This window comes from Molothrus ater, chromosome 6, assembly GCF_012460135.2.
Source record: "Molothrus ater isolate BHLD 08-10-18 breed brown headed cowbird chromosome 6, BPBGC_Mater_1.1, whole genome shotgun sequence".
Classification (NCBI taxonomy): domain Eukaryota; kingdom Metazoa; phylum Chordata; class Aves; order Passeriformes; family Icteridae; genus Molothrus; species Molothrus ater.
The window spans coordinates 10207979-10231508 of record NC_050483.2 but is presented as its reverse complement, the minus strand read 5'-3'; the positions used below and the strand labels follow the sequence as shown (position 1 = coordinate 10231508).

Below are 23530 nucleotides of genomic sequence, written 5' to 3'. Positions count from 1 at the left end.
AAGAAAAGAGAGGTGGATAATGCTCTTGGAGAACTGCCAGCTCTCTGCTGCTAGTTCCTGATGCACAGAGAATGGCCTGGGGAAATTCCAAATTCCAGGTATGGTACCTAAGTTGAGAATGATTTGGGTGCTATCTTCCTAATTAAAATACAATACATTCTTGTGAAAAGCCAGGATATAGAAAAGTAGCACTAGAAAAGGTAAGGAAAAAAATGATATTGTGAAAAGCCTTCCCAAGTATTTGACACATAATTATTTCAATATTTTGAATTTAATTTAGTACTGAATTTTCAATCACCAGTTTAAATAGAGCAGCCCATAATCTCCATTTGAAACAGGAAGAGTGATAAATCCAATCTTTATTAAACTTCCACTTTTCAGACAGACACAAACTTTGTAAAAAGACAAAATATATAAACACTAAAATACAGGAAAACATTTTAAAATTCAACATATTTTACAGGGTCCAAAGATTTGCAGCTGCAGAACTGAGAGCTGAGCCAGGGTTGGTGCTTTGGCTCAGTAACACAGGGTGAGATCAGTTCCAACAGCAAGACCCACATAATACACAAAATTATACACAAAACCAAGCTAGAGCTCACAGATGCTCCCAAGTTTAAGGAGTTCAGTCTCCTCACTAGAATTCCATGGCATTTCAAACTGGGAGAGTGCTGGACTGAGGCAATGAATAAAGAACTGACTTCTGCCAGGGAATCACAGTGATGGCTCTGAGGCTGTTGCATCCCAAAGTCTGTGGGCAAGCACAGGGATTTTTAGCCTTAATTCCAAAATATTTCTGACTTTGGTTTCTGGGGTGAATTGCTACAGGTTAACTGGTTAATTAATCAGATGCAGGGATAGTGTCTGGCCTGGGAGGGGTGCCAGGCAATGGATAAACACCAGATGTGGTGGGATCTGTTAAATTGTACGTGGTAGTGAAATAATGACAGCAAAAGTAAATTCCAGTTGTAATAATTTACAGAATGCTCATCATTGCGTTTTCCAAGTGCTCTGTAAATGACAAAATTAATGAGGTATGGCAGAAGAATATCCATGCTTGGAATGGCTATCCAATCATGACTATCTGTGCCAGGAATGACCACCAGTGACTGGCAGAAGGTAAAAGCACCTTGAACTTAGAAGGGATCTAGGAATTTCCTTCTTCTCCTCTTTAGACACCCCTGTCCTTGTAAAACTCGTGGCCTGCACCAAGGGTTCTACTTGGTCTAAGCCACAAGGAGACTAAATAGGCAGGAATTGTAGAGCTGAGTGGGTGACAACATTCCCATTTCAGGGAGACACAGCTGGAATTCTCATAAGAGCAAACTCACAGACCACCCACTTTGACTGCTTCAGTCCTGCCTGTGGATGCAGCAGATCATCTGGGAGCCTGGAGCAGATCCTGATGGATTGAGGTGACTGCTCTCTGCAGATAGTGGTGACCAGCTGGAACTCTGGAGAGAACTGCAGCAATTTCCTTCTCCCTGAGGAAGATAAAATTATCACACATGTTGGAGAGGATCCTGAGTGTGCAATCCCCCATCCCAGCTTTGGGATGGAGTCACAGCTCTGCCAGCTCACCCGATATCCCCAATGTGGGTTTGGACCCTGAAGGGAAGCACAGCAGATGGGTAATCATGAGAGAGAGCCAGAGTCAACTCAAACTTTGCAAAAGCCACTGAAGAGGAGAACAGAAGCTTCACCCTGTGGAAATAAACACAAAGATCCATGCAAAACAGTCAAATGGGCTGCTTCCACCTTGGAATTAGTGCCAGGAGCAGAAATAAGTGATAAGTGATGCAATAATTAGTGATGTCACTGATGGAACAAGCACAGTAACTTCTAAAGAGTTCTAGCACAGACAGGAACTTCAGGAATAAGATAAAAAAGACCCTTCACAATTTATCAACACTTCAGAATGTAAACCCCCAACTTCCCCCACAGAAAAAGTTAATGTACACATAATTGACAGAACCATCCAGAAACTGAGAATAGAGAATAGAGACTAAAAACATGTTTTCTAGTTAACATGAAACATTCCCAGGCACTTAAGGTTTTCTAATGCTTTAAGTTGGACTGATTTACCTCCAGCTCCATGGGGTTTTTGGCACTCTTGCAAAGGGAGCTACAAAATTAGAATGACCTCTGAAATAGCACCAAGGTAGGCAGAGGAAGTTCATACTTGGGCACCTCTCAGTTAAAGATATGGATCAGTAATGGAAGGATGAGGTGAAATTGTATTTGTGTTGTACCACTGGGGCATGCCACAAAATTGGGAAGTAGCAAGGGAAAATGGAAAGTAAAGAAAGTAAACTTCAGTTTCAGTGCATCCCTCCTTCCATGACTGATTCTGCTTGGCTGAGGCAAACACAAGATTAAAAGAAACAAAGCCCTAAGCTACAGGTAAGCTCTTGGCTCTGTTTCCTTTGCATTGCTACAATTTGGCCTCAGTATTTAAGAAAGGCAAGTCAAGCAGGAAAACAGTAAGGAAGGAGAGGCTGTCTGATAGTCCTAAAATCAATGAATCCATGAACAGCCTAATTTCCATGCACTGGGACACCATAGTGCAATTGTATGAAGATCAATTAAATTGTTCTTAAAAACAGCAGCATAAAATGTCACTTTTAAGAAAACCAAATTGAAACTATTTCAGTGTTTTGCTTCTGATTATCTAGAAACTCCCTCTTAAGGCTGCTGTGGGCTCCATCTTATTGAACCAGGGAACATCCTGAGTCAGAAAGGACCCACACAAGGATCATCAAAGTCCAGCTCCTGGCTCTGCACAGGACACCCCAACAATCCCATCACAATTTTCTGAATTTACTCACTCTGTGTCTTTGATATCTGTCTCCAGGAGCTGGAATTTTGCTCCCCACCTCTGCAGAAATTCCAACTCATCTCCCAAGATTCTGCAGCGACTCACCACCAAGGAGATGTCAAAGAGAGCCTGGGGGGGCAATCAGAAAGGAACATCAGCACTCAGGGGGCGACCATGTGATGCTTGAACACATAACTCATCCTAGAAAGTATCAAAAAAAGATGTGGTTTAACTGCTACCTCAGTTTGGGTGGAAAAATGAAATTATACAAGTATAACAAATGTACATTTTTTGCTTTAAATTTGTCCTTTCAGCTTTGCCAACAGCCACAGAGCAACACAAAAGTTTGGCTTGGCAATTTAAACCTACATGCTTTAGGAGGCAAAATGACCTTCAGCTCAATTTTTCTTTTAAGGCAAAAAAATGTTTTTTAAATAAACTTCAGCTTTTAGGACTCCTGCCTTCAAAGACAGGTATTTCCCCTCACACCTCAGAATACTCCTGAAGCAGATTTTGGTTTGCATTCCTGAAGCTTTCATTAAGGTGCTTTGCTTCTCATCTCAGCTCTATTTTCTCTGTTGCAGAAAATAATAACTGGATTTTTTTTCAGAATCTCCTAAGTTTCCCTGGAATGTTACCTGGGGCAAGTAGCACAGTTTGGGACACTTCTTCTGCCAGCATCCCTGACTTTCAATAAACTGGAAGATGAGTTTTTGGACTAAACATGAAGAGGGTGGAGCTTGTTCCTCTGTAACACAAAAGAAAACCAGAACTCTTTGAAAAGCCATTTCATAAAGCATTAGGAGATGGAGCACACATTTAGTCCTCCCAACAAAAGATCAGCAGGGCTGCTACTTTCACAATATTCAGAAATCTCACCATCCAGGAAAGATTCAAAGTCCAGGCTCATGATGCTCCTGGAAGGATGTGCAGCAAAAAACTCATCATCTGAGAAAGGAAATTAAAAAAATTCCAGTTATTTCCATGCTTAGTTCTGGAGTTACAGCTCTCCTCACCTTCAGAAACAGCCATGCATTACACAAATTTCTGAATTCTCATATGAAAAACATATTCAAAGCCACTTCTCTCAGCTTACACACTGTAGTATGTTTTCTATTTCCTACTTCCTTTCAGCAGATCTTTACAAATATGGACATTTTAGGTTTCTATTCTCTAACATTGCAAATTCACAAAACATAAACCTACTTATTTTGTGACTCACCTATTGGGGGTCCAAACATAACTGTGAGTGTCACAGAATCATAAAGGAAATTAAAGACAGCTTGCTGCTCACTCCATTCCATCAGCTCCCATTCAGTGAAGCTGAAAAGGGGAAAAAAAAGCCACCATCATCCCAAGTTTCAACCAACCAACTCAAACAACTTCTGAGGGACAAACATCAGAGTATTAAATGCTCTTGCAGCTCTTTCTACATCATACAGCAATGAAATTTCCCAAGCCAAACAGAGTCTTTAATTCCAAAAGAATATAAGAATCTCTTGGGAATGCAAGCATATTACTATAAATTTAATGTGAATGTCAGTTTGGTGATTGAATCAGAGTTGGATGTAGAAACCCTGAACACAGAGTACCACTGCAAAGCTGCTAACAGAATAACTGCCTCACACATCGAAGTCTTCCAAAGCTTTATTGCCAACCTTAGGCTGCAAGGAGATGGGCATTCCAAGATTTCCCACATCAAATAACAAGGAAAACCAAACCCAAACACATTCCAGTACAAATATGAGCTCCCAGAAATAGTTATTAAAAAATAAAACCTGGAGGTATTTTCCTTACTCATATTTCTCCAGGATTTCCAGGCAGTCCCTTTCAGTGTTCTTGAGCTTCTCCATCTCAGCCAAATCAAGCTCATCCTCAGCATCCATCTGTGACAGTTCTCTGCAAGGATAAACCAATCTCATGGGATGTGGTACAGTGCTTAAAAAACAGACCAACCCTCTAAAATCTGAGTGTGCAGCTGATTCTTAAATCCTCCTAGACATCTTACCTCAAAAGTTCCTCTTCTTGGGCTGTGATGCTTTGCAATTCTAAAGCGAAGAGAAAAAAGGAGAGAAAAGGAAAAAAATGAGAGAAAAGAGCAGCACAGGCAGCCTTAATTTGCTGTGCACTCACTGTTCTTATGGAGTTAAAGCTTATAATTACTGGACAATGAAGTGCTGAATATCATAATCAGCATAAGCTCTTCAGGTAAACAGTTCTAAATTCCCTTTTTCCAGGGAAAAAAACAGTCCTTTTCATTCTCTAGCACCTATGTATCTGTGCAATGCAGGAAAGACAGCAGCAGTGTCTGCATCCCTCTCAGAGTTCATGCATCAGAGTGGGGGGTGAGCATCACCCTCCCCAGGCTCTAAAACACCAGACAAAAAGTGCATTCAGCTGGTTCCATTACCTTCCTGGACATTCTGCCCTCCTGCTGCTCCAGCACTGCAGCCAGCTTCCTTTCCATCCCAAAAAGAATCTGTGGGAAAGAAGTGTCAGTTGTGTGCAGAACTTCCAGATTCAATACTTAGAGTTACTTTTGTTTGTTTGTGGGCTCTAGACATCTCAGCACTTCAAAGTTAACTAAAAAACATACAAAAACATGGAAACGTATCTACCAAAAACCTCAAAAATTTCAACAACAAGCAAGGCTTGTTTTATTGCACTGGTTTAGAGCTGCTACTGTGCAACTGGATTTCTACTCAAGGCATTGGAGAAAAAGAAACTACAGAGCATCATTACACAGTAATGCCAAGTTCTGACTGCAGCTTGTATCAAACAACCACAAACTGACCTTTTTTAAACAGCAGTTCTGCAGAAAAAAGAGAAAGCAGCATATTGGCCACCTCTTTGGAAACACACACCTGATTCCAGAGCAACCACAGAGCTCTCTGCCTCCTTCATCCATTCATCCACCTTTTCCATTCTTGACTGGAGCTTTCTGTATTGCTCCTAAGATGGGAAAATTGTACTTAAGTTAATGATATTATTTTAAAAGCTGAATTTTTTCTGGGATCACCATGGGGCTCTTTGCTTGTTGATTAATTAAAGCAGTTTGTGAAATTTGTTATTATTAGAGGGAAGAGGCAATGGACAAACCGTGGGGGAGTAGCCAATAATAAGAAATTACCAAATGCTTACTGAATCTAGAGCTTTGGTATATACACATCTTTGATCCCTGGCACAATGCATTACTTGTGCACTTCCTTTTTATCTGAAGAGAACCCCTGAATGGTTTGGGTTACAAAGGATTTTAAAGATCATCCAATTCCAACCCCCTGCCATGGGCAGGGACATCTTCCACTATCCCAGCTTGCTCCAAGCCCCATCCAACCTGGCCTTGGACACTTCCAGGGATCCAGTGGCAGCCACAGCTTCTGGCAAACCTGTGCCCGCACCTCAGCACCTTCACAGGGAAGAATTTCTTCCTAAATACTTGCTAATACTAGTAACCTACTTACTAACACTGGTCTTGCTACAGTATAAAGAACTCATTTTTGGTGGTGTTTCCCTTAATGCTCCCATTTTTCACTCTGCTAATCACCAAAACGCTTGGGCAGAAAGTTCCTACAGTGTAAGTGCAAGAATGTCACTGTCCCAGTGTTATATTTGCCTATAAATAAAAGGGAAATGTATTCATAAGAAAGAAACTTCCATGAAAGTACACACTACAATAATTAGGCTCCTACACATTTAAAGACAAGAAATGTGGTAGAAGTGATTTTTTAAAGGTAAATGCCTGCAGCCCTGTGGCTCCTTACCTCAGCACTCTGCAGCAATTTCCTGTACAATGTCTCCTTCTCATTGTGAGACAAGATTTTAGCCTCCTTGGTGAAACAGGACTTCATCTTGTTCAGTTCTGCTCCAAACTTACTCAGCTGTGATGAATGGGAAATATAGAAGAGAAAGTGAATGGAAATATAATCCTTCCTGACTCTAGCTCAGCACCCAACCTCAGTGACATCCCCATGCCAAACTAACAATGAATTATGAAAAATACTGTGTCTCTAAACAATTTAGACTTTATTTTCAAGGAATACATCTTTATTCTTGGCATTAGAACCACAGAATACAAAAATCTCTTGATCCACCTTCTCAGTTCTTGTGGGATACTTCTATAAATTTTCTGGGTTTTCTATGCAGGTGGGTCACTTCTTTTCCCTTTAATATATTTCAAAGGACACATTTCCTTGCATTCTCCTGACATGCTGTAAATTCTCAGCAGGTTTCCACTGAGAAAATATTTTGCCTTGTTACACCTGCTGTTATTTTGTGACCATTCTGGTTCTTATGTGATGTGAATAAATCAATTAACCTCACTTCTTCATTACACACAAACATTCTCTCCATGCAGCATTACCTCTTCATCAGTGCAGGTTCTCATTACTTCCCACAAACTCCTGATCACGTTCACCAGGGGCTGATCCAGGACAGTCACATGTGGTTTTAACCTGAAATATGGGGGGAAAAAAGTTGAAAGTCTTGCAGCAATTTCACTGACCACATAAAACAGCATGCTGATATTTACACAATTCATTTCTAAATCTGCAATAAACTACTAACTATATTTTCATTTTTCCCATATGTAATATAGTAACTTTCTTCAGGCCATTTCCATGCACCCAGACCTGAAAAAATGGAATTACTGATAAACTGTGTGACTGGAAAAGCACTCACTCCACTATTTTCTGAGACAGGTCCTGGCAATCCTCCTCGTAAATCCTCAGCTTGGGCCGGTGAACGTACTGGCTGTAGATGAGATCTTCTGCAGTGGGAGGTGCACTGACTGCACACTGAGGGAAAACACAGGGAAAAGTAGGAAGAAAAAGAAGAAAAAAAAATCCATCTTTTTCAGAAATAGTAACTTCCAGTCATTTCAATTCTGCTTTCACAACTTGTGTTTCCTCACACCAGAGCACAAGCTTCCTTTTGGGATATGTGCCTCATCATTAGAGCTCAAAACAATGAAATTAAATATTACTGAAAGAGGTCTCCTTTTTAGATGAAGACTTGAAAATATTATATGTTATGCAGATAAAAGAGTGCTCCCCAACAAAGCAATGCTTAATTCAAAGTCATGCTTAATTCAGAATTAAAGTCCCCAAGCCTTAGGGAAGCTTTATGGAGCTTTATTGCTCAAATAAATATGAGAGGGGTATTTCAGCAAGCTGCCTGTATAGTAAAGCTCATAAATCACTGACATTAATTATTTCCACTCCTTCAGAGAAAGTTTCCAGGGGCTTTTGTGGGGGTGGTGTCTGTTTTGTATCAGTCACTAAACCACAGAAGCAGTGTTATTAAGCCTGATGAATACTTAGAGACAACTCAGTAGGAATACATTTGTAAATTAAACTGTAACTAAGCTAGGAGAGTATTTTAAATAAAGAATAGAAAGGATTTAGAAGGCAGACTTCTGTTCTGTATTTCTTCCCCTTTCTTCAGGTGAAGGAATAGAAGTAGCAATATCATAGTGAAGCATTTCTAAAGGAGAGAGTAGAACAGGCAGGAGGAGCTCAGAGTAGCTACAGGCAGTAGTGGCTGATGGACACAGTGAGAAGATAAAGTGAAAAGGTCAGACTGAGCTTCTAATTCTTTCAATTTATTGTCCTTAAAACAAATTTTAAAAGCAAGAATTAGCATATTTATCCAAGAACAGTAATCCTGAATATATGGTATTTGGTGAGGAGATGGAAATCTGTTCTGGTTTTCATTTAAAGATGTCTGAGTTGCTAAAATTTAAAACCCAAACCAACAAAGGAGTATTATCTAAGGTCAGTTATATTGTTCCACTCACACTGGCTGGAAGCTGGCTGTGCCTGGGCTTCTGAATCACAACATGCACTTGAAGAAGGGTAAAAAACTCCCCAACCGTGATAGCACCACTCTGAAATTTCTGTGCATTTGAGGAAAAACATACAGGTAAGTCCATTTTTCAAGACAGCATGCTCACTAGTGTATAAACACAGGAGGTTTTTTCCTGTTAGGACAGGAAATTGCTGTCTTCCAGCCCTGTCCATACCTCCCACAAATTTTCTTCACAAATGCTGTCCGTGAGAAGCTGGGATTCCACCTGGCTGCTGCGCTGGACTGGGAAAACAAAACAGAAAGGGGAGATACTGGTGGGTTAATAACATCCTTACAGGGCAAAGAACACAGGGTTTGGGACTCTTATCACAAATGGTCTCTTACTTGTGGACTCTATGTCAGCCTTCACAGAATCCAGGGAGCTGCTGGTGCTGGCATGGGGACACCCAGGGCTTTTAGCTGAGCGATTTGGAGGCTCTCCAGCTTCATCAGCTTCTGCTTGGTCCTGGGGCACATCAAAAGTCACCTGTTATTAAAAAATTTAAAAAAAAAATTAATGTAGTTCTAGAAGACAACCTAAGTGGATCAGTGGTTTATTGTAGCTGTTCCTTGAAAGGATTAAAGGGATACTATGCAGAGAATGGTTTAAAATTGGCAAATCCCTCATTCTGACTGTTTTGCCTGGTACAGGACTGTTGCACACACCAGCCTGATTCTTCTGGCTTGGCAAAAAAATGAAAACCAGAGAGAATCACACAGGAAAATGACAGCAAGCTGGTGGTTATGAAAAACAAGAACTCCTACTAACAGATCCACTTACAGCCCCAAAACTTAAGCCTTGGTGGTGTTCCCATATCCTTACAGTGAGGGACCAAGCTCACCTCCAAGTCTTGAGAGACCCCAGCATCCACATGTTGATCCCTCTTGGCCTTCTTTGGGCTTTGAGCATCCTCCTCAGTTTGTCCTAAAGCTCTTTTCATGTTGCAAGCTTTTGTCCCTTCAAATGGATCCTTTTCAGAGTGGGGGATTTGTTTCTGAGTTTTATCATCCCAAGCATTTTCCATGAGTTCGGAGCTGACAGATTCATTGGAATCCATTTCCTCCAGGCACACAGGGAGAAATTCTTCTGCTATGAACTGAAAAGGACTGAAGTTCTGCCTGCTGGACTTGTTACCTGGGGTTTCACTGGTGTTTGCTGGAACTCGGGCTTCTACTCTGTCTGATTTTGTATTTATGTCCTGTGCACTGGAAACACGATTTCTCTTGTTTGGTAATTTAGGCTGGAATATACCCAGAGGGATATTGATTCCTGGATATTTATCCTTTGGTGCCATCCCTATGGGATCAGCTCCAGATTCCAGACCTGTGTTCTCCTGCTTTTTGGGCTCAAAGAAGTTATTTGCTTCACTGTCAGTGTTTTTTCCCAACCTCAGGGTATCCTCTGGCTGAGCTGAGGAACTGGGCAACTGGTCAGAAGAAGCAGTTTTGGAACCAGAAATAGATTTCCTTGTCAAACCCATCAGTTTTGAACAAACACCTATAATACCTGAAGCTGCTGGTGGAAGAGTGGCTTGTGTCTGATCCTCTGAACTGTCACTGACCAAAGGCTGCCTAGTTTGTTCAGAGTTTATTTGGAAATCTTTTGGAGATGCCTCCCCTTCAGCTGACAGCTCCTCATTTTTCTTGGATTCCTTGTTAGCAGCTGGAAGGAGGTTTGCTCCAGCCAAGCCCAAATCAGAATCTCCAGGCTGAGATGAATCCTCTTCCACTAGCTGGTTTCTCTGAGTACCAGGGGCATCTGGATGACCCTTCCAAGGATCTGATCCCTGCATGGGAAAGGCAACACAGGATCCCAAACTGCCACTTTCTTCCCTGTGATCCACAGGGCCCTTACTTGGGAACTCCAAAGATACTCCCTTTGACTGCAGTTTTTCTGGTGGTGCGAGATCCTGCTCCCTGCTCACAGGGACAGAATTATCTGGGGGAAGGCCTTGATCATGCGGTGCCCCCACATCCATAGTACTTTCCTGAAGGGAGACAGAATAAATGGAATGTGGTGTTGTGCCACTGGGGACCTGGGTAGCTCCTTTCTCACTCGGAAATGCTGGGACTGATGAGGCAGAAGAGGGAAGAGGTTTTGTGGCATATTGTGAGGAATCCATTTCACCTCTGCAGGGCACCAGCCCTGCCATGCATGTGCTGTGGTGGCTGCTGGGTGTTTGTGTGGGGCACCTGCTGGGCCTCAAACCCGCAGATGTTCTTACTGACAGCAACAGTGTGGGATGCAGTGATGTCCATGTCCTCCTGGTCAGGGGCAAACACAATGGTTTTGTCAGCAGGAATGGCTGGGATGGGCTGTCTGTGCCACCCTGTGTGAGTTGTGGTGATCTCCATGTCCTCAGCCAGAGGAAAACTGATGGTTGTGCCACCTGCAGCCTCCTGCCTGCCCTGCTCCGCCGGCATTGTCGTGGTGACCCCTTTTTCCAAGGACATTCTTTCATTTCCACCTTGACCAAAGCATCCAGGTGCTGCTTTGTTTTGTGACAAAACTCTGACAGTGTGAACTGGAACCATCACCACACCGCTGCCAGTCATGTCCATGTTTTCACCGTGGGGAAACACAACAGACTTTTCTCCAAAGAAAGATAACTGGGAACTTTCCTTGGGTGCCTCAGATGTCCTGGCCCACACTGGTTCTTCTGCACCCCTCTGGAGCAGCCCAGGAGTCAAGGGAAGAGTTTTTAAATCCTGTCTTGAAGAACCTGTTTTACCCATGGAAAAATGTCTCTCAGAGTCTCCTTGGGTAGGCAATACTTTGCTTACTGCCCTCACAGGCTGAGGTTTCTCTTGCCTCTCTGACTTTTGGCCCTCTGCATTTATTCCTATTACTGTCCCAGACTGTTCATTTCCTCTCATTCCAGAGGGAGCAGGATTGTTATTAAAAGCAAATGAACCACTTGGAGCCACAGCAGTAACAATTTGCTTGTTGGTGCTCATTTTCAAGTCCCCACATTCCATTGCTGCAGTTTGACTCACGATATCCACACCATGATGACTGGAAACTGGGAAGGGCTGGTTTTGCAGCTGCTTGGATACTGCAGTGTTTTGATTATAATTATTGCATCCTTGTTCTGTGTTAATAGGAGCAATCTCAAAGGCAGCAGGATGAGCTTTGGTTATGTCCATGCTTTGATCACCTAAAAACAAGCCTGTTGTGTCATTTGTGCAGAAATCTGAGGGGCTTGGAGGGTTTTTTCCCAGAGGCTGTGACCCAACTTCTTGGCTTTGCAAAGACAGGGATGCACCAGTGTTGGTGACAACATTCTCAGGGACTCCTCTGTTTTGCTCTTGTAGCAGACACATGCTCTTGGCACAGGAACTCAGACCACTTGCCTGGAAGTTGGTTTTTCCAAGCTTCTTATCAACCATTACCATCTGAAGATCTTGAGCATTGCTCTCCATAGCCTGGCTCCTTTTAATATTCCAATCAATACTCCTCACTTCAACATTTTCCTTGTCCATATCTACAGAATATGCAGATATGTCACCCTCAGTGACATCTTTGTTCTGGTTCTTTCTTGGAATGATTTTACAGGGCATTTGTTTTGTCTCTGCTGTTATCCCACTGCTTTGACCATCAAAGAAAACAGTGTGGCATCTTGTTATTTCCATTTCTTCCTGCTCAGTTACATTGGAAGACATGGATCTGTTGCCCAGGAAATGAGGTTTGCACGTGACAGAGGTGAACACTGCAGTGGGATGCTCATTATCAACATTCTCTCCACCATCCTTAACAAACGTTTTAGCCAAGTCCATATCTTCCCCTCCAAATATTACTGTCTTCTCACCTGAAAAAACAAGCTGGGGGTTTGCAGAGGGATCAGACCTGCTCTTCAGAACACCACCAGCCACAAAATGTGTATATGAGCCAAACCCAGAGCTGGCTGCAGCAGGACCACAAGCTTGAGACACATTTTCCACTTGTCCACCTGAGGCTGAAGGCAGTTCAAGGGCACTGTTTTTATAGGGCCCAGCAGCAGGATTATCTCCAGGTGCCAGACCCTTTGGGATGTCACCACATGCCAGGGATCTGCTCCCTGCCAGCGGAGGGTTGGTACTCACTGGCTTTTCACAGGGTTTATGGCATGAACTGCTCTGTTCTGTGGTGCTGGCCTCATAGATGATGTCTGTGTAATTCCCAGTCATTTCCATGTCATCACACTTGGAAAACACAATGGTTTTGTCCCCTCGGAAGATGGTCTCAGATGAAACAGATCCCTGGATGGCAGCCAATGCCCCGGCCTCCTGCTTCCCAGCTCGCAGCACTGGGGGCTCTCCTCTGCCTTCAGCACTTGCTGCTTTTCTGTCTGCACAAAGCTGAGGGTCCTGCTGAACATTCAGGCTGGGATTAGATGCTCCCCTGAACACAGAATTATCTAACTCTGTAGGTGGGAAATCCTTCTGGAAGTTGAGCCTTTGGTTCCCAACAGTGGAGAGGGCAAAGGACACCTTTGCAGTGTGACTGGTTGTGACGTCCATGCCCTCGTCTGCAAAAGCCTGGGTAACATCCCCACACTCCCACTGCTCTGCTGGAACCTCGCTGACGCCAGGGAATGGAATTTTAACATCAGCTGCCTCACATTTTGTCATCTCCATCCCACCTTCTCGGCCTCGAAACACTCTTGTCACATTGCAGGTGTCCAGTGGCTCATGGGAATAGCCAAATTCCCCAGACAGCTGCGTCACATCTCCCGAGCCTTGGGAAGGGACACAGCAAACATTGTCCCTGTCAGCTCCCTCAGCAGGATTGTTTGACTTCAGTCTCAGCAGAAATTCATTGAAATCTATTTTTTTCACAGTAGTGGCTTCTTCCTTCTGTTCCAAAGAGGGGCCCGGATGGTTTGTGGAGTCAGAGAGCAAACTCAATTCCTTGCTGGTTTCTGCCTTCCCCTGGCTGGAGTTTAACTTAGCCAGGAAGGAGCTGAAGTCTATTTTCTCAGTTCTGTCAGGCTGGTGGGTGCTCAGGTTCCGTGAGATCATGGCTGTGTGACTGGCTGTCATCTCCATCTCATTCTCCTCCGAGAACAGGAGGGTGGTGTCCTGCTTGTCCATCCTTGGAGCAGCCTGGTCCACGTCATGCCACTGAAAAACAACAAAAAAAGGAGAATTCAGTGACTGGCACTCAAAACAAATGATCAATGGTTTATTCTATTTAAAACAGAAGTCAGCTAATGTTGATTAATGTAATGACCTAAGGTTTTAGCTCTATAAGCCTTTTCTTAAAAAAACCAACCTGTTAATTTCAGGCCTCCCTGATAAGCAGTAACATATTTGAGGAAAGGGCAATGACTAAATTATGCAAATATATAACATTTAAATGGCTTTTAACAAAACAATGTGTCTCATCTTACACCTCACATCGAACCACATCTTAGCAAGCACAGACCTCTTACCGAGGCTTATGGATCAGTATTTTCTGATATTTCTCTACAACATGATTTCCACCTTTTATTTCCACCAGTTTATTGTCCACCTGCTCCAAAGCAGCAGCACCATGCTGGATGTTTCAAAAGACTTTTTCATCACTGATAAGGGAGATTTTGGTCTCTTGAACAGAAAGCACTTATAGTTTTATAGCAGTGGGAGGAAATTGTAATGAGATATATTATATTTTATCAAGCATAATGAATATATTTGTTACCAGATGATAAATTGTCTATACCCGGTGAATTATCACAACGCTTGTTTTCCAAAAACTACTGGCCTGGAACTGCTCAATGCCCCTTGTGTAAGAAGGAGAACTTTAAAAATTTTGTCATCAGTGGTGGCCACTTTATACACAGGAAGATCAAGAGATGTGGCCTAAGGATAGAACCTTGCAGTAGAATAAATATTGCAATTTGCGTTGTTTCATAGAATGGAAAATAAGTGGGATTAAATTCCTTGTACACTTGAAAAGGAAAAGAAGGCAAAGGGTTAAAAGAGGTGCTTAAAGTGCAGGCAAGAAGAGCAGGAGGATGATTTAGAGCTGATGGTTGCTCTGTGGCAAAGAATAAAGGGGGTGAATCATGAATCACCAGGGAATACAGTTAGACACATAAGTGAGTCTTGGAAAAGTGGACTGGAACAGAGAGAACGTTTTAGGGGATAGGAGGATTTTGGTCCAATTGCAGGACAGGCTAGAAGGCAGCAAGGAGATGTTGGGAGAGATGCCAGGGAAATTCTGATAACCCCCCTCCAGCAGGTTGTTGGGAATTATTGTCCAGTAATCTTGTTTTTAATAGTGGATTTAATGTCATGGAGAAAGGTGGCAGGAGTTTAAAGGGAAAATCTGGACAGAGCTGCTGAAGTGTTTGAAACTATAACTAGGACTCAGGACCCCTCTCAGTGAGAAACAAAGTATATAAAATATAAATAAATATATAATATAAAAATATATAAAGTATAAAGTATACTTTAGTAACTTGTAGTAATTAGTGGCTGAATTATATCTGGCAATTTGCATTGTGATAATCAGTGTCTGAAATGTATTTGGCACTTTGTGCTGTGATAGTTGATAGCTGAAATGTATTTGGCAATTTGTAAAAAATGGGGACACTGGAAAAGGGAGTGTCCCCAAGCCAGGCAAATCAAACAAAGAACCTAAACCAGGTTTTTCAAGCCATCAAGCCCAAGACCTTAAGTGAAAATGAAAAATCCCCCTAAAGGAACCAGGGGAATCATCTTAGCTGAGCCCTGGTTACATTATTGCAATGAATGAATGAAAAGGTAAATTTTTTAATTGATACAGAAACAACTTATTCAGTATGGAATATATGCAGAGGAAAACTTAGCTCAAACCTGTAAGTGTTGTGGGGGCAATAGGGAGGAAAGAGAACAGGCCTTTTTTACAATGATTACTATTTAAATTAATAAAACAGTGGGGGAAACACCAGTCTGTATACTCCTGGATGCTCAATCCCCTTGCTGGGGAGAGATTCATTGGGAAAATTGGATGTTCAAATAACTTTCTAGGATGGGCAAATACAAACTGAAACACCAGAATCAAAAGCCATCATGGCAAAGATTTTTATGTTATAGGACTAAGAAGAGCTGGACAGAATCCCAGAGGAGGCAGAGAATGCTGTAACCCTGCTGGTATGGGCAACTGAGATGCCTAGATGATCAAAGGTGGCCAAATTGGTGAGGATTACTCTCAAACCTGAAGCCAGACTGGTAAAGCAAAACCAATATCCTATTAAGTCGGAGGCATGGGGAAGCTGGAGAGACTTATAAAGAAATTTTAGAATAGTGAAAGAATATGAATCAGAATATAATACATCAATATTATCAGTTATAGATTTAAGATTTAAGGGCCATTAATGAAAAGTTCCTGATATTCATCCAGTGGTAGCTAATCTGTACACACTCTTGACAGCAAATAAAATTGGAAAGTATTCTGCCAGCAATCAAGACTGAAAGTAAGTGACTCAATGCTACTGTAAGTCTGCTACATTTCTTAGAACTGTCTGGATACAGGGTGTCAGAGAAAATAGCACAAATAAGCAAAGAAGCAGTAACATACTTTAGTTTTAAGATCTTGCAGGAAAAAAAAGAAGCTTGGGAAGCAGCTGAAAAGAAGCCATTTGCCAGACTCCAGAGCCAAGGACTATGAACCTCCTTATGTATGGCTGGATGGTGTCACTTATGGATTGCAATTATGGGCTTTGCATGGCCCTCCACCAAAAATACTTGGTTTGGACCCCTGAGAGCCAGAGCACCTGAAAGCCCTGAAAGAACCTTAATGCCAACCCCTGCACTGAGAGCCTCAGTCTTGAACCAAACCATTTGAGTTATATCTGTGCATGAAAGGATTTACCTGGCACTGGGGGCATTGCTGGTGTTTGGGATCATGGAAGCAGCCTGTCCAAACAATTGGACAGTGCAAGGGAAGGTGACCCAGATACCTGAGAGCAGTGGTAGCTACAGAGAAGCACAAAAGATGATATGTGTCCCCCCATGGGCACAGCTGGTTTGGAGCCAAAAGGAGGACATTGGATATTGCCAGCAGGATGTCCTTGTAAAGCCCATCAGTTTGGAGACTTCCCATTTAATACAGGGAATCAATTAGCTGACACAACAGCAAGAGAAGTTAATGAAAAAGGTATCCTTGCACTAATACCTAGCAAAAAATTGAATGTCTGGGAACAAAAACCAAACCAGGACAGGCAGTTAGCCCCACTATTGGAAGCCACGGAAAATCCCAGCAAGTGATTAGTAAATTCATGTAGGTGAGTAATTGCACCTCCAAATTAATGTATAAGATAACAGAACTAAAACCATCAAGAAACACTTAGGAAATAGAAAATACAGTAGCTAATGTATAAAGGAATTTAGTAAGCACAAAGGTGACCAAAACTAAGATCATTAAATTGAAAAATAAGTAATTTGTTTTCCACAATAATTTGTTTTCCTTTCCAAGGAAGGAAGGCCACCTCCAAGGCTAGTAAAACAGAGGAATTTACCAGGTAATTATTGGCAAACTGAATTTGCAGAACTGCCCAGGCAGAATGAGGGGGGCTGGTACATTTTAGTATTTTGGTACTTTCTCTAGATGGCCAGAAACTTTCCCCATGCCACACCAACAAGGTAAGGGAAGCCACAAAATTTTACTGTAATTAATATAATAGTATTAAAATTGACTCTCTTAAGTTTTACAAGGTACATTGTTACCAGCATATCACTGGGACCAGACTCGCCTGTACATCCTTTCAAACCAGAAGATCCGGTGTTCATCAGAACCTGGAGTTTTGGACCAACCCAGGAGAAGTGGAAGGGACCATATCAAGTCCTCCTGGTGACCTACACTGCACTCAGAGTGGAAGGAATTGAACTCTGAGCTCATCACATGTGGGTAACACAAGAATCACACATTAAACAGCAAGACTGACTCACACTGTGGAGTTTTTATGCAGATATGCAAATCCTATTGTTTTAGGATAGGATATGATGTTCTAGGGAAGTATTATTTATTACATCCAGATGAAAATGATAAATAATTACATATTTACAGTAATAACATAAACGATATTAATTTCTTGGAAGGAAAATGTAGTCTTAAAGTAAATGCAAGATTTTGGCAAATTACAGAATGTAACTTCTATAACATGAGACCTTACAAAGCAGATTAGCTTTAGAGCTATTACTGTTACACAAACATGAAATATGTAGTTATTTAAATTTAAACAATAATTCTTGTTGTGTGCACATTCCAAATGTGACTGCTAAATCAGATGATCAAGTAAGATAAGAACTGGTTGCTGCATCTAGCAGAGAATTAAAGGCAGAATTAGAAAGTAACTAGTGAAATAAAATATTTAAAGTATTTGTATTTTCTCTGACTGGTTAGTTGGCCTTACTTTTGCAAAATATAATTGTGATCAGATGAATATCTGATTATTATACTTGTCTTAAGAACTTATATTAGGAAAAAAAATAAGGGAGGCTCATGAAGGCTTGCAAAGCAGACAAGAATGGAGGAACTACTGCTTTACTGAGAAGTTGTAAAGGAATTTCAGAAGCAAGAGTTATTTATGTTGCAGTCCAATGACTATCAGATTAGGACACACTTCAAAACATAGAATACTCAGTACTTCAAAACATAGAATACTCAGTTTGAAGAGAATTTTATGTGAATACAAAGGCAGTTAACATTTTTAATCTTTACTACACAAATTCTTGTGATGTATTTTGGACACTGGTTTTTCAGCACCAAAAAATTACAGCCTTCACATACCTCAGTCTGCTGTCCCAAGGCCTGGATGGGGGCATGAAGCAAAGTGTTCATCCCTGTGGAAAGAAAGGGAATACTCCAGTTTTTGTGCTGTTTACTTATTATTTTATCCACTGAGCTGAAGCTCAATGCCTGAGTAAATAAACACAATCAAACCCAAATATATTTTGAAAAATATTTTCATTACTCCTTCAGCACCTCGAAGGGCCACCCAGACTTCCATAACAGGATCCTTGTAAACAACTCCAAGGGATAAAGCCCATCCAGAGTGAGCTCTCCCAAGGCAGGGAGACTGCTCTAGGCACAATAAAATTTCTTAAACATAATCAATAAATAAAAAACTGTTTAAATAAACAGTCATTTAGTTATTAAATCTGTTCTCAAACTCACCAGTGATCTCACATGGAACAGCCCCAGGGTCTTCATTCCTACAAAAGGTGGGTTTGAGAAACAGTTTGTTAAAAGGTTTCAAAGGGAAGCCTTGACCTGTAAACTGAAGAGGCAGAGAATTGTGCTGCACAGAATTCCATGGCAGAGCTCATGTGGATCTGGGCAGCAGGTACCAGACAGATAAGCAGGATGTCCTGCTTATCTGTCTTCAATATATTCTAATTTGATCACAATCTTATCTTTCCCATGAAATTATCTATTATGCCACAAACCACTGTTCAACATACAGTGGTATTTTAATTTTTAGATGACAAGAAAGATTAATTCTTTATTTTTCATAGCATCTATGGCTCTGTGAAATTCCCCTTCTCACATACAAAGTGTCTTATCTGTTATCCTACCACCAAGTCTTTTTAATTTTACAGATCCCACCACTGTGCTTTATCTACAAGAGCTTTGAGGCCAGACTAACGCTTCATCTTTTCCTGAGGAAAACACTTGGTAATAAACGTTGAATAATAACAAATATCTATCAGACATGATACTTACTGATTAGTCAAGGTATCATCCTTGTCATTTGCTGAACACCCTAAAAATAAGAAAATGACAACATTACAATGTGAGAAGCATGATCACAGTTGTACTTGATTATCTTAAAGGTTTTGCCTAACCCACACAATTCTGACTCAGTACGAGACAAGAGTGAAGTGCACAGAAAACAGTGTTCTGAAGTTCTCACTCCTGATGCGTCTTCTCAAGACAAGAACTCTGTGACTAAGGAGTTTTCAGCCAGGCCAGGACAAAGAGCTGGCCACGTTGTTCCTTCCCCGGATGGAAAAGTTCTGATTTCTTAAATTCAAGCTAAAATCTTATTGCTCATAGCTGTCAGAAAAAGGAGTTTTACCTGTATTCTCTGTTTCTGATGTGCCATTCTTAAGATCTCGCTGGAAGACTCTGCAGCTAAGAACAAAACCACCAGTTTTTAAAAACACAAAACCATCTCTAAAAGCAAATTTTTTAAAAAAAATCAGCACTAATTTATATACATTATATATGTTCTGAAACGAGATATCAAAAGCCAGAAATGTACTGAACCCAGATGTAATTTTCAGGGAGAAGATGCCATTATGACATTTAAGATGCATGAATGGAAAACAAAAGTTCCTAACTGGATGAATTTCACTGAACTGGACTTTTTTTCAGGCAGGAAAATGAATAATGGCTCTCAGGGTTTGACCCAACTGGATATAACAATCTTCCTGCTGCTTGCAGCCATTTGTGAATACTCAGTGAGGACACTTTCAGGGGGAAGGGATGTTACTCCCTGCGTTTTCTGGCTGAGGAAGGGGTGTGGGTGTGCAGCTCCCTCACTTGATGGTGCTGGCGAAGCTGACCCTGCGCGAGCTCCTCCTGCGCCTCTCTGCGTGGATGTCCTGCCAACAAAAACCACAACAGCTTGCTACCCATGACAGGCACAGCTCCCCAGGAAACACAAAACCAAACAAAAGCGCTGTAAGAATGTTATTATCAAAAATGGTGCATTAAAACCACCCGTGTTATTACAGTGACACAGCTGAATCAGGAAAACACAGAGGGGGATTGGTAGGAAAGGGCATGGCAGACCCACCTCTGTAATTTCATTCCCATTTCCCAGATCATCCAGAGGATTTCGTGGAGCCTTTAAAATCTGAAAGAAAATACAGAAAATTTTGAAAGAAAATGCAGCTGAGAGTCCAGCTGCAGCTCCAAGAGCTGCTTTCTTGGCTGAAGAGAGTTTCTAAGAGCCAGCAGTGCCCCAGTCAATCCTCTCAGGACTGACAGTCAATCCTCTCAGGACTGACAGGATCTTTTGGAATGCTTTTCTTCAAGCTCCTCTGTCAGCTTCCCTTGGCTCCTTTCCCCCCTCACACAGTTTTACTTTGAGGAATACTGAAGGTTACTCACAGAGGACAGTCGCTTCCTTCTGATGTGCTCTGTGTTATCCCTGCAGGGCAAAAAGAGAAACAGGTATCAATGCCTAAAGTTTTTAGCTTTTATGTATTTTTCATGTATTTGTAGCTTTGTAGACTGTTAAATGCCTCAGTGTAACTTCCAGTACTTTCCCACCTTTCATTTCCACAGGGAACTGGGCCCTTATTGACACATTCCTAAAATTTTTTTTGTCTTGCCTGTTACTTCTCCAAGGACATTTTTATTTTGCACCACGTAATGACTGGCATAATAAAGGTAGGGTAGAAGGGCAGAACCCAGCAGGGAGATTACCTAACCACCTGCTCCTCCAATTGGACAATATTGGCCAGACACTCTAATTGCTCCATCTTACAAATTGCAAGGATCTAATCTGGGGCACTGTTTTTCACCACCTTATGTACCTGAAGATCCCAAGTAAAGTTTTGCTTTTATAGTATCATTATATGGCCTGGAAAAGTTTGTGTTCTATTTCCAGGCATCAGTATGAAGGCCACAAAATTGCACCAAGGTACGTTTTCTGAATGGTCCAGGCCACGATTTTGAGGTTAATAAATTGATTTCTCTGTTATTTTTACAAGTGTGAAATTAAATAAACAACGTGCTTGGAACAGATTGATCATTTTAGCACTGGTTCCCAGGACAAGCTTTGGAAAACTCAGCAGATTGCCCTCCCAGTCCCATGGTCAGTTCATCTCCTGACAACCCACCACTATGAAATCCCCTCACCAAACACCAAAGAAACTCCCTGGTCTTCATCACAATGGAAAACACATTTCATTCAAGGGATGTTGAAGTGCATTACAAAAGGTTTTGCCTCTAAAGGGCAATATTTTATGCCACAGTAAAATTCTTAGAGGGTTTCAACTCACATTTCCATGTTAGGGTCTGTGTAAATCTTGTCCATTGCTGCAGGATAAGCTTTTCCTATAAAATACAGCACCAAAATACAAAACCATTAATGAGCCTCAGTAGGACAACTGCATAAACCCTAAAAACTGCTACTAGCTTTTGATGCTGTGTTTTTTTCTGTATTTTTCCCTCTCCATCCTTCTCTAGTCACAGAAATGCTCTGAAGTACAACAGGCCTCTCAAGTCAACCTTCTCCTGTTGTACTCACATTAGAGATATATTTCCTATTGTATATCATGTTAGAAAACAGCTGTGCTAACAATTTAAGTATTACTGGTTATTTTATTTAAAGTTAAGATTCTGGTAAATGCTGGGAGATAAATGATCAAACCTTATCCTAGACAATGTTTGCTCTGACACATCCAAGACATTTTCCCTCTTGCTCTAAACTGAGTTTCTGGTATTTCAGCTTGTGCCTGTTGTGTTTTGTTCCTTCTCTAGATACAACCAGAAGAGCATGGCTCAATTCTCTTAAAACCCTCCTGAAAGGAGTAAGAGGAATGTGTTTTTACAAACTATGAGTCTGCCTAAGCTGGAGAATTAGAGAATTGCTTAGAGTTAAGCAACAGGAGAATGTTACTTATTGACACAAACTGCTCCTTATCCAAGGTGCTGCTAAATTCCTGGACTTGGGGAAAAAGAACAAATATACAAAGAAAATGAGGGGACCAGGGTGCACATTAGAAGAGGGTCTGTATTAGGCAATTCAGGAAGTCTGTATCTCTCAAGTACCTCAGGCAATGGGGAAAGGTAACTCAGGATAAAAAGGAGGCTGCATTCTCCAGCAATTTGAGAGACCCCATGGAAAATGGCCCATGGCCTCTCTCTTGATTCACGAATAAAGTGACTCCTCTGTCTCCTTTCTAGACATAAACCTCATGAACTAAATTTTCCCAATGCAGGGAACAATTCCTTCCCGATATCCCATCGAAACCCACCGTCGGCCAGGCTGAACACACAAAGAAGGGAAGGACAGGGAAGATCGCTGTGAGAGATAAGCCAGGAGCTATGAAAGCCCTGATCACTCTGCTATTTGGGATATTAATCTGAAATTCATTTCCCAAACACTTTCCTTAACTGTTCTTCTCTAATCCTGCTTCAAAATCCGCTACAATCCTTGAGGGACGAGCTGCGAGCTGTGCTGATGAAGACGCCCCCCCCCCCCCCCCCCCACACACACTTTTTATTCGCCCGTTTGACTCTGCGAACACGGGAATGGCTCCATAACACTTCAGTCCACCCCTACGGCCCATCCCGCCCCTCCTCGGCCTTTTCCCTATAGGATAAACCCATATAATCTCTTTTTCCGTCTCTTTTTGTCCACGCGCCTTCGCTTTAGAACCCACACAGCCCAGGCGCCAATCACTCATCGATGACAAACGCCGCATTAATCACCTCTGCATTAATTACACCACATTAGCGCGTTCCCCAGACATTAATTACCGCCCTTATCGGGGGGTTCCCCACACGCTCCGCGCCCACCGCAGGTGGCACCGCCTCAGCCCCGCTTCCACCCCGCCGCTCCCGGGGCAGCGCCGCCCGCCTTCTCCCGCGCTCCTTCCCCGCAGCGCCCGCCCGGCCCTGGCCCCTGGCAACGGCGGCCGCCGCTCCCGCGCCGCCTCTCCTCCGAAGGGACCGCTCGGCCGCTCTTACCTCCCGCTCGAGGCCCCCCGCTCCCGAATCCCGGTTTCCGGGTCCCCGGCCCCGGTTCCCGCTCCCCGGCCGCCGCCGCCCCGTTCAAATCCAACCGCCCGCCCCGCGCCGTGACGACACATTGGCGCCGTACAGGACGGCTGCCCCTTGTGCAGTACAACATGGCGCCCCCTTGTGCCGTACAACATGGCGGCCTCATGCGGATGGCCCCG

General features: G+C 42.3%; 1 protein-coding gene across 1 annotated transcript; it reads right to left on the bottom strand.

Annotated features, from left to right (window-relative positions):
- Positions 1-341: 341 nt before the first annotated feature.
- On the bottom strand, positions 342-23481 carry KNL1 (kinetochore scaffold 1). The gene is given in 27 exon segments (XM_054515076.1): positions 342-1484; positions 1582-1704; positions 2829-2947; positions 3457-3566; positions 3698-3766; positions 4041-4141; positions 4616-4717; positions 4827-4866; positions 5229-5297; positions 5683-5770; positions 6580-6696; positions 7179-7269; positions 7496-7611; positions 8613-8711; positions 8838-8905; positions 9008-9149; positions 9505-10812; positions 10814-13765; positions 18399-18451; positions 18786-18823; positions 19335-19374; positions 19690-19745; positions 20157-20218; positions 20413-20472; positions 20730-20769; positions 21626-21701; positions 23319-23481. Coding segments are annotated over 27 exon segments (6408 nt in total). The 3' UTR covers positions 342-1378.
- Positions 23482-23530: the final 49 nt, after the last annotated feature.